This window comes from Metopolophium dirhodum, chromosome 7 (genome assembly GCF_019925205.1).
Source record: "Metopolophium dirhodum isolate CAU chromosome 7, ASM1992520v1, whole genome shotgun sequence".
Classification (NCBI taxonomy): Eukaryota; Metazoa; Arthropoda; class Insecta; order Hemiptera; family Aphididae; genus Metopolophium; species Metopolophium dirhodum.
The window spans coordinates 12,800,583-12,813,269 of NC_083566.1; the positions used below are offsets into that span (position 1 = coordinate 12,800,583).

Here is a 12,687-nt window from a genome sequence, read left to right on the forward strand (position 1 = left end):
TTCTACTCAGGCAGTAAGTAACATTCCGGTACAGGAACCACAAATTACAAGAACTGACCCAAAGAAGCGGAACTTTGGAGCGTTACGGACTGGAAAGGGTCCGAAGAAATCGTACCAGAAGAGTTCTGAACCAGCGAAAGCCGGAGAAAAACGTTGGTCACCCGAAGATAACCTCCGGAGAAACACCGGAGAAATCGCCAAAGCCACCCGAGAAAATCCACTGAAAGCGACGTTCCGGTAAAGCAACCACAAGTCGTGACAATATACCGGGTAAATAGTTCGGTGACGGATACATTGTTCTGACCAGCTGGACAACAAGTCAGTAAAATCATTAAGGCTCGGACGTGTATTGTAGACTCGGGAGAGTATTTCGCGGTCGTTATTGCAACGACCCCGGCGTCTCTATCGTTAGTTTGGCACGGCCAACGGTGGACGGCAGCGACAACTTTTGCCTGACCGTCGTCGACGCACCAACGCATTTTCTGTACCGATACTACATTGTCTTTAACAGTACCTAATAAAAATGTGACGTGTCATCAAACGTTGTTGTCATTATTCATTTTTAACCGTCAAAACTTACAAAATTTAAAAAAAAAGCAAAAATAACTAAACACTGTAAAAATTATAAAACAAAAATGTTATTCTGCATTCTGCAATAGCGCATAAAATTAACTACAAAATAATATTTACAAAAAGTTACTTTTCAAACAAAATTGTGTAGAACTACTAGAACTTTAAATGTATCACGCTATAAAGTTCTGGCGAGCCATATGATATTATAATAATCATTCCTAATATTACATTATTAATTTATATTGTACGCAGCAAGCACCGAAATTCGTCACGAGTTACGTTTCTTATTATTGCGGTCTCGGCGTATGATTGTCTTGCAAATCCTTTGAACGGACGCGATTTTCGTCTTGCGCTTGTCCAACAGCTTTAAACACCGACGGCTTTCGTGTGGGTCACAAAGACCGTGGTTTTCGGCTGACCCGGCAATCAGATCCACGTCGTTTGCTGTCGCCTCCGCTGTTGCTGCTGCCATCTCCGTCAGTAGATCGGTCGCCAAAGAGGGCGTCTGCAGTTTATCCTGCACGTCGTCCGCGCTAATCATCTCAACGTAAGTGTGGATGTTGTCGTCATTCCACCAGTGATGATGGAAACAGCCGTCCGAGGGGTCGCTGCGTGACGCCCGTGTGGTCAAGCGTGGCCGGTGGGTCCTGCTGGCCAGCATCTTGGACGCGGTGAACAGTTGTGGTGCGTACGATCCGGCGCCGGCTGTCATCGGGCACTCATGCACCATGTCGAACATGCCAATCCGGGTAGCCCAACCACGGCTTCTATCGACCAGCATCATGCCGACGCCCTGGACTACGCTCCGGGCTACGCGGGTAGCCACAGGCGCCACCCGGTCGCGTTCTTTGCAGTCTGCGGCTAAACACGGGTCGTCCGACACGATGTCTATCATCCACGGCCATGAGTCTTCACCCAACACAAACGTACCACGAAACAGTTCCAAACAGTTGGGTCGCAGGTTGAGAGAGCCGGACGCCACGGCCGCGGTTACCACCGACACCACGGATTGCCTAACCGCCGTGTAGACGTCGTCGGCGTTCTCACGGTCGCTGACTTTGTCATTCACCTGTTGCTGCACCTTGTCCATTTTTGTACCACGCCGCATCCTTGCCCCGAGCTGTTTGAGGCTGCAAATCAGCGCCGTCGACCGCACCATCCCATGCAGCCTTCCCGACTTGAGTCGATTGAAGTGACCGGACCTGTCGGAGTTCCGGTACAGTGAGAATCCGTGTGGGTACGGTTGCACGGCGCACATCCGGTGCAGCCACACCGACAGCTTGTCGTCAAGAGTTGATAGCACGATCCACGTGTGCACGTCCGACTTGACGTTGTCACGCAGCAGCGGCGTTTCAATGTACTTCTGCACGATGCGGTCGTCGTCACCCTCCCGTGCGCAACGGTCTAGCACGTCACCGATCTTGTTCAACATCACTGGCCGGTGGTGGCCCACCGTATCCTTGACTATCCAAATGTTCTCGTAGCCGTCCATCGTCGTCTGTGGCCTCGCCGCCGTCATCTGGTTCACGATCAGTCTACTAGACGCCACCAGATAGCACAACGCCGCATCCACATCATCACCCGTCCCTGGCACAGAAAACTTCTTCCGGTCGTGCACGATCATGTAATAGTGTTCGAAAAACGTTTCCCAGCCAGCTCCCTTACCCGGAAACGTTGTTGCCCCTAGCGATTTGCCACCCGTTAAGTATTGGTGGCATTTAATCGCGGCGAAATGGAGTGCCGAAAGAGGAACCTGTGACATTATATGAGATATAAAAATATACCTATTATCAAAACGTTTCAAACAAATAAAAGTTAAAAATGAATATTCAAAATCACATCGCACACTTATAAGTTATAAACTTATAACGTATGTACAAGAAACACAATTTGTATACAAATTAATTCAATATTAGATTCTGAGTAGAGCGATGAATGTATTGATTTTACAATGATGTGTGATTTTATTATTTTTATTTTTGTGTCTGAAAAATGAATACATAGACACTTTTCTAGTAGGATCAACCGATCGTCAACTTCAAGAGAGGTTTTTTTAGTAGCAAATTGAATCTATAGACGGAACTTTTGGTAGGCCAAAATTGAAAATTGTCAATACCTTTTAATTAATTAGAAAAAATTAGGAACATTTGTTAGCATTTCAATATTATTGAAATAATTGTTTGGAACAGCATAAGTACAGTATTAGTTACTCAAAAGACCTTTGATTTTTATTTTTTTACTGACCATAGAAAGCTTATCAATTTTTAGGCTAGTGGTGGGTGGATCTGTAACGGGCCACTAAAAAAATAACATAAATGATACACTGCATGCCCGTACAGCTTATCACTTTCTATCGCTTTATATCACCAATAAATGTCGATGAAATGTTTTTCACTCAATCAAAAAACTGAAAAATGTATTCCATGTGTTCCTATTGTCGATCCTAGAATAATTCTATTATTAAAGAATAAATATTGCTTAAATCAACAATATTTTTTTATGAGCGTTTGAAAACAGAATTTTGACAAATAAGACCAAAGAATCTGGTTTTGAGTAAAAAATCCTGGTTGTCCCTATGTTTTTAATTTTTCCCAATTATTAAGAAACGTTCTGGGGAAAAAAATACTTAGTGTATATGTATAGTAAATACATACAATTATAATGATTGAATATTAATAGTATAATAAATTAAATGTATTAAAGCTCAAGTGTGAATGTTAACTTCACATATGTAAATGTTATCAGCAAAAATTAAATCAACCTACCGTAATTAATATTATAATAGTAAAATAAATAATTACTTTAATAACAATATGAAAAATATATCAATGTATCATGAAATATACTTATGTAAACTTAAATAAACTTATACTTATGTCTAATAGTTACAAATATAGGCTAACAGACGTTTACGCTCAGAATCGTTTTTCGTATGCAGTGATTTAACAATAAATTCAAATACAGTAACTAAAAACTACCATATGGAATATTGTATGCGTGGGAGATAAAAATATTCGTATTATAAAGAAATTCGTTAAATAGAAACTGTACCTATATCTACAAGTGTTATACACATATATTAAAAATAGTATGGTTGGCTCGTGGCTCGTGCAGAAAAGTGATTTCAGTATTGGACGAATTGAAGCCCTATAGCCAGTGGTTCAAACGTCACCCGTGAAACAAAAAAATTGAAATTCATACCCTTCTCGTCTTTGCCTCACAATATACATATTACATACTATATTGAAATATGAAAATTAATAAACAAACCAACTCTAAACAAAAAAACATTAATATAACTGTGTTTCGAGTAAACTCACTTGACCGTTTTTGGCACACATAGCATGATGACCGCCATCCACGAATGCACGCAGTAACGACACGCAAGCGGTTAACGAGTAGTCCGCGATGAAGCTGTCCACGTGTATCCCGTCGGTGCTTGCTGAGTACGCCCTCGGGTAGTAGACGTCAAACTCGGATTTCCCAGCCAAAGCGTGGCCACACAATTTCAACGGGGCGTTCGCGTTCCTCGGGAACCGGTTGACCACGACGTCCGGGTTTAGCGTCATCCAGTTGACGCCGCTGCTGTTCTCGTCCATCCACACCAGACCGGACTCGTAACGCTTGACGACCGCCTTGACGCGCTCGGCATTGCTGTGTAACGATAATATTACGGTGGAGCCTAAACATAGGGCACAAACAGATTTAATAAATATGTAAATATTAAAATGATAAATCGCACTTAATAAAGCAGTCAATATATTGACTCCGGACTTATAATAATTAATATACCTAATACCTATAGGCATCTTCATTTGAGTTATAAGTACTTATAAACATTTGCAAACGATGAAAATTCGTCAATGATGTTTCCAATGAGCCCCTGTTTTTTTCTATTTAGATCTATTTATAGTTTATATACAGTGTGATCACGATATTAGGTACCACTGAATATCTCAGATGGGCGACCTTGTATTGAAATAGGGTTTTTGGGAGGTCATAGGGAGCACTTAAATACATATTTTCATACCAGTTTCAAATTTTTAGCTCACTCGGTACGCGCATGCGCAATACAACTTACTTTTTTTTTAATGGCAACCCCAGTTTTTTTCTGCAGATTCGGGTAGAGTATTTTTTTTTTAAACGTTTATTGTACAAAAAGTTTTTTTCTATTTTCAAAACTGCCCAAGTTAGAGTAAGTCAAAAATTGGATTTATGCATAATTCGTGTTTAATGATACCATACACTTAACCTAACCTAACCTAACCTAACCTAACCTAACCTAACCATACACTTACATTTCCAATGGTTTTAAATAAAAATATCATTAAACACGAATTATGCATAAATCCAATTTTCGACTTACTCTAACTTGGGCAGTTTTGAAAATAGAAAAAAACTTCATGTACAATAAATGTTTTAAAAAAAATACTCTACCCGAATCTGCAGAAAAAAACTGGGGTTGCCATTAAAAAAAAGTAAGTTGTATTGCGCATGCGCGTACTGAGTGAGCTAAAAATTTGAAACTGGTCTGAAAATATGTATTTAAGTGCTCCCTATCACCTCCTGAAAACCCCATTTCAATACAAAGTCACCCATCTGAGATATTCAGTGGTACCTAAAATCGTGATCACACTGTATATTTTTTTTTCTATTTAAATTTGAATTATACAACGGTATACGGTATATCGGTAATCGGTACATCAACGTTCATAATATCTTTTTCGATGGGAGCCTTATGAGAATTTACTTGTTCGTAAAACCTTTTCGACGGAAGAAATGGACAATTGACGGGAGCCGTTTGGGATGCACCGTTTTAGATACCTACGTGATAGCCACCACTGAATTAACTTTGGCGTCTATGTCATAAAATATGTCTAGTATGATAACACGAAGCCAAACAGCACAAACCAGGCAACTGAACGTTGAAAGACCTCCTGGCCTTATTGGGATTTTTAGCATTCCTATTAATCTGGTAAAATTAATCAAAATATGCAACTCAAACACCTCCTGTAAAGTTTGATTCCAGCGGGAATTATCCCTAGAATTCGACGTAAAAGTTGAACTAAAACAAGGGGATGCGCTGTCGCCTTTTCTATGTAACCTAGCTCTTGAGTATGTGATATATGAGACGTGACAGAACGGCGCTACATGGAACATGATGACAATTGAACCCTTCTCGCGTATCCAGATGACATAATATTAGGTAACACTCAGCTGGAGGTAATACAGCCATGGAAAAGTTAATACTGTACAGGTTATACTATTTGGCCGTGTGAGACCAAGGTGTTTCTGGACACTAGGTCAAACTACTGTGCACTGCGTCGCTTTGCTAGGGAGGCCATCGAGGCCAAAAGATCTTCGGACAGAGTAGGTTTTCTCCAGGCTAGGTAGGCTCCGTCACAGGCGACGGAGGGGTTGGTGGGGACCCGGGGTTAGCGTGTAAGCGCTGGCCCGAATCTCCACCGCAAGGCCCACCACTAGCCGGCTGGGGAGCCAAAATAGTGGTAGGGGTTACGCCCCGGGTTGATCCACTGACATCAACTAAAAACCCAGTCAGTACCACGGGAGAGGGGAGCCCCACCGTGCACAGATACGGCCAGCCGGAGCTGTGTGTGGTGCCCCTCAAGGTTGAGGAGCCTACCTCGGCTGAAACGTGGTGGCTGTGGGACAGGCGCCAGATAGTAGTACATAAACCACAACACCTAGTGGGAGGTCCGGTACCCAAGGTGGCTCTTAACTGAGTCACCCCGGCCCTCAGAAAAGGTACGGGCCCCCCGGGGCCCGGTGCTGGTGGTCCACAGACGACCCTAGGCCGTAGGCGGTTAGCCGTCGACGTCCTAGCTCCACCTCCGCCCGTAAGTAGCGCCCAGCGCTAAGGCACGAACGGACGGCAGTAGGCGAGAGCCACAAAACCCGGAGACTCCTGTACAGGTTATACTAGAGAGCCTATATAAGCTTATATAGGCTATCTAGATTATACTGTTCGTTAGCAAAACCAAAACGAAACACATGGTTATGCTGCAAAATCTGGAAAATATAACAAATCTAAAAGTGGAGCATTATGTGTATAAGCAAGTACAACTAATATGCTCAGTGAAGTATGGCAGAGAATAAATGTGGCCAACCTTGCCATACTTTGCAATGAACAAAATTCTTAGCTCCAAAATATTATCGTCTAAAACTAAAGAAAAATTAGGTGTACAATTGCTATATAATGACTAATTGCTATGTTTGTCTGTGAAATATGGTCTAAGAGTGATGGATACAAATTATTATATTTTTAAAGAAAGGTATTAAGAAAGATTTATGGACCAACAAGAAACGAAATTGGATGATTATGAAAGGAGACAAAACGCAGACCTGGAACACTTACTTAACAAACTTAATATAAAAAATATGTTAAATGCAAAAAAACTAAAAACGCTTGAATGTGCTAGGCAAGCTGACGGAAAAATTATAAATAATGTGGTGATTAGGAACTTATCCGGAAAACGGTCACACGGAAGACCCCAATAGCGTTGGTTGTACAGGGTGAACAAGACATAATAGGGGTTGATGATTCCAAAATATTAGAAGACTCTGTAGACCGGAAATTTTAGTGAAGTTTAGTTGAAACTGCTAAAATCACGAAGGCTTGTAAATTAAAAGTTAAATATTTTGTGATTAAAGTACTTATAATATTTAAGAAATGCATAAAGGGAATATGCATTTTAAAAATCATCTCTTTTATCATTATAAATGTCTTGAAGAATATATCCAATAATATGCCAAAATAACTTGAACGAGTATTTTATACGTAAGTAACAATTTAACCAAACTTAATTTTTTCGATAACCAACCAAATAAGCATGCAAATTAATTAACTATTAAATGTATCAAATTCAATTAATTTGTATGGAATTTATTAGCTACATTTATTTAACATACAATTTTGCAAAATCGTAGAAAAACTCAATTAAACTAAGAGCATGAATTGAAAAAAAAAATTGAAGTATCTATATCAAACTAAAAAAAATTATAATGTTTTAATCGTTATAATATACAATTCTTAAATATTAAGAATGGTTATAATAGTTAAAGTAGGTACCTATGTTTAATACGTTGTTTTATTTAATACAGGTAGGCAAGGTAGCTAAACTTAATGCTGTTCAGTAAGTAGGTATAAGTGTATAACCTATGACCTATCTGAAGATCATAGCTGAAAATAAATGATATTATATTATTATTACTATTAAAACAATATAATGATACAAAAAATAAATAAGTATTTGCAGGTTAAATCACTGTCGATTAAATGTCGATCAAAAAAAAAATATATATATAGAATATAGTATCCAACTATACTATAATATTATGCTTTCATTTATGATATTGGTAATTAGCAGTATTATACATTTAGCCATATTATGTAGTCCGGTATAGTCGTATACCGTATCACAACGTATATAAAATTTGAATACTTTTTATTTGCGATACCTACGCAAGATTAATAAATAGGTGATAGGTAGGTACATTCATTATTCAGTATATCTCCAGTTCAGTGTTTGGAGACATTATACATAATGTTCGTGTCATATTATATTATATTCAGTTCAGCGAGCAGTACTTACCAGCCCGTCGGAAATAGTCGTCGTCGACCGGAATTTTGCCGATCCAGCCATTCTCGATCAACTTCGTCTGTATCTCGGCCGGCATCTTGGCCACCGCGGTAAATATTTTTCTCTCGAGGATCGCTTGGTCTACTGTGCCCACCGAGTTCTTGCCGCTTCCTCGACGAAACTTGCCGCACGATAACTTAACGTTTGCGCCATTGGAGTGCGTCTTGGACACCGCACTAACAAACTTTATGGTTTCCGTACCGTCAGGTCTGAACGGACCTACCTTTCGCGTCCGTTTAGCAGACCCATTGCACGCCCACGACTTACCGCGTATGCCTTTGATGGATAATATCTTGCCTCCGTTGTCTCTATGTGCTACGTGATTGTTACAGGCCATCGGTACGTGTAAAAGATACAAATTATGTGTTTGGTGTTAAAACTTGTGAACAAATTTGTTATAGTTTAATTAAACTGAAAACTTTTTAAATTTTATTACGTATTTTGGTACGGTTTCTAGTTAACTATAAATATCTTAAGTGCTTTACGTAGTGGTGGCAACGATATATCAAACTCAAACATGTTCTAAATGATAACGTAATTCAATAAAATCTATTACATTTTGACTGTCGATAAAATTATAGGTACACCTATTTGGAATATATTATGATTATTATTACTATGTATATAGGTGTGTCCGTGGACTTAAGTGTGGCGGAGAGATAGCTATAGTCAATTGAATACTTATTATATATTATACTGCAATATATCACAACACATCTTAATACAGTGTCATTACCAGAATTAATGTATGATTGATTTATGATAGCATTTTCATGTAGGTACGAAAAATATATATATTTTGATTTATGTATTTAGATAAAACATACATACAATTCAACTTATTTAAACTTGTTAAAATGCCAGTAGATCAGTAATTAACTATATATCCAATCGTAATAACTAATTTATATTTTGTAACCAATGGCAACCAAATATAATATAGGTATTAAATTTCCATTTTAATGGTAGGTCGTAGGTACCATGTAAATTTAAAGTCCTCATAGTTTTAGCTGTACGTTTGTTAGTCAGTTACGATACGCCTGTCACACAGGTAAAGTTCTTTCATATGCAAGAATATAATGCAGGACGGAGACAACACATGCAGTCATGCAGATATGTCACGTGCTCTTATAATGCAAAATGAGATCGTGTAACGAAATGCGTTTACAAATTACACGTCATAACTATGTGCGATGTACCAAAATATTCTTAGAACTTTGAGCTCTTATAATATTAGTCATACACTAGTACACTGATACATCTAAGAAATAGGTGTATATTTGTACCATACATTTATATTATAAGGAATATTTCTTAGACTACAAGTACCTAGGTACAATGGTTTGATAGTTTGATACCACAATGCCAAATGGAGATGGAATAGCTTTTTAATTTAAAAGATATATAACGAATAATAATTATATTATATCATTGAATACAAATTTAACACCATCTATTACAGTGACCCACTTGTAACCCACTGTACAACAAAGCGACACCAACTTGCTCACCTTTTTGACTTTTGATTACTCACAACTCTTCATAATCAATATAGGTTGGTTATATAAATGTCTAAAAATTTTAATTTATTTAAGGTACCTGCTAATGTTAATTTTTAGATTCTGAGTGGAGCGATGACTGTATTGGTTTTAAATTGATGTATTATTTGTTTTTTTAAATTTTTTAAATTTTTGTGTCTGTCATCACCGTCTGTGGCAATAAAACTGCTTGGATTTTCTTTAATAGTATCTTGTTCGATGGCAAAGTGAATTTAGGTGGTGCATTCGGAAGGTCAAAATATAAAATTCTTAATAGTTTTCAAAAGCACCGAGAAAAACAAAATTAAAAAAAATGTGGAGAAATGGATGTCGCTCTGCTATAGGTACAGTAGGTTACAAGTGAGTCACTGTAATGTATGGTGTTAATTTAAATTCAATTATATAATATCATTGAATAAAAAAAACGATTCTGGGCGAAAACGGTCAGTCAGCCTATGGTATTATTAATATATTTGATGATATTATTGTGAATAAAGTAATTTATTTATAACCTATTTAAGTGAAACCTTGTTTTAAATTTTCAATCCTTACCTATAAAATTTGAATATTTTATAAATTTTTAACTACAAAATAATTATTAAATTTTAAATTTAATACATTTTGTCAAAATTCGAACTTTAAATCCTTATAAAAAAAATTGTGACCATGTATTTTTAATATTTTTTAACTACTATTGTAATAATACATCAGGAGACAGGAGTCTTGTATTAAATTTTCACCCATTTTTGCCTAACAAAAAATAATTTTACTGACAATTATCAAAAAAAAAACTAAAAAAATTGAAAACTAACCATCATGTCCATAAACAGTTCAAAACATGTCAAAATATTTTCAAAATTGTATGATGTATAGAAAATGAGAATACAAAATATATATGAGGAATCTTGTATTTTATTTTCAAATCTTAGATTTAAAAAGAGAAATTTTTATGAATTCTTAACTCGTTTAAATGCTTTTAAATAAAAACTGTAACTAAGGATTTTTAATATTTTTCAAATGTCATTGTAATAATATAGTAGGAGCCTAATATTAAATGTTCAAGCTTTTTTACCCAACAAATAAAATTTCATTGATATTTATATAATATAAAACTAAACAAATTGGAAACTGAAAATGTCCGTATATATTTTTAAAATGTTAATGTGTATAGAAAATGCTAATATAAACATTCAGTCAAAATGACATGTATCTACGGTAATTTCTTTTAGAGTCACTACAAAAACCATAATCGGTTTTGCGTAAAAATTCATGTTTCTCTTTAATTTTTTTTTTTTTTTTTCTTTTGACCTTTCAAAGTACGAACTAGATTCACTTTCCTATCAGAAAAGATACTTTTTAAGTAAATCGAAGCACATTACTGCCCGAAAAGGTGATGACTGACACAACATTTTTTTTAAAAAAACACACATTAGAAAATCAATACATTCATCGCTTCGATCAAAATCTAAAAGAAAAAATGGACATTTTTACGCAAAATCTGTTTTCGAGAAAATCGATTTTGGTTTTTGGTGAAACTCTAAAACAAATGACCGTAGGGACATAAAATTTTGACTGAATGTTTAAAATTGCATTTCCTATACACCATAACAATTTCCAAATATTTTGACTTATTTTGAGCTGTTTACGGACATTGTCAATTTCCATTTTTTTTAGTTTTTTTTTTCTATAAATATCAATAAAATTTTACCTATTGAGTAAAAAAGCTTGAAAATTAAATAGAAGGCTCCTAGGTTATTGTTTCAAAGGCAGATGAAAAAAATTAAAAATCCTTAGTCACAGTTTTTATTTATAAGCATTTAAAGATCAAATTTTGACAAAATACGGAAAATCACGAAAATTAGCAAATTATTTTGAGTTGAGAATTTATACTTAAATTAAATTTTTATGAGCGTCTGAAATTTAAATTTTTACAACATTTGATATTCACTCGATTTCTCATGTAACAATTTTCTTATTTTATTGTAATTAAAAAACGAATGACTGTAGATACTTGAAAATTTCACTGAATGTTTATATTAGCATTTTCTATACACCATACAATTTTGAAAATATTTTGACTCTTTTTGAGCTGTTTACGGACATTGTCAGTTTTCAATTTTTTTAGTTTTTTTTTCTATAAATATCAATAAAATTTTATTTGTTGGGTAAAAAAGCGTGAAAATTTAATATAAGGCTCCTGATATATCATTCTAATAGCAGTTGAAAAATATTAAAAATACATAGGCACAATTTTTTTTATAAGCATTTAAAGTTCAAATTTTGAAAACATTTATCAAATTTATAATTTATTAATTATTTTGTGGTTAAAAATTTATAAAATGTTCAACTTTTATGGCTAAGGATTGAAAATTGAAAACAAAGCTCCACGTAAATAGGTTGTATATAAATTACTTTATTCACAATAATATTAACAAATAATAAATATACTTGGTAATATCATAGGCTGACTGACCGTTTTCACTCAGAATCGTTTTTCTTATACAATGATATTGTATCATTGAATTTAAATTTAACACCATCCATTACAGTAACCCACTTGTAACCTACTGTACAGCAGAGCGACATCCACTTGTTCGCCTTTTTTGTATACTTAGCCCCGCCCATACAAAATTCCTGACTACGCCACTGAAATGACTTATATGTATGAAATTTTCACTGGTTGTTTGTATTCGCATTTTCTATACACGATATACGATATAACATTTTCAAAATATTTTGATTTGTTTTAAACTGTTTACGGATATTTTCAATATTTTTTTCTATAAATGTCAATAAAATTTTATGTTGGGTAAAAATGCGTGAAAAATCAATACAAAGCTCCTGATATATTGTTACGATCGTAGTTGAAAAATATTAAAAATACATGGGCACAATTTTTTTGTATAAGTTCAATA

General features: G+C 35.6%; 1 protein-coding gene across 1 annotated transcript; it reads right to left on the bottom strand.

The window, feature by feature from the left end:
• Positions 1-699: 699 nt before the first annotated feature.
• On the bottom strand, positions 700-8,788 carry LOC132948545 (tubulin glycylase 3A-like). Its single transcript, XM_061019059.1, has 3 exons — positions 8,187-8,788; positions 3,894-4,255; positions 700-2,326 (listed from the first exon to the last, which is right to left on the bottom strand). The coding sequence occupies exons 1-3, from the start codon at positions 8,569-8,571 to the stop codon at positions 842-844; spliced, it is 2,232 nt and encodes a 743-aa protein (XP_060875042.1). The 5' UTR covers positions 8,572-8,788; the 3' UTR covers positions 700-841.
• Positions 8,789-12,687: the final 3,899 nt, after the last annotated feature.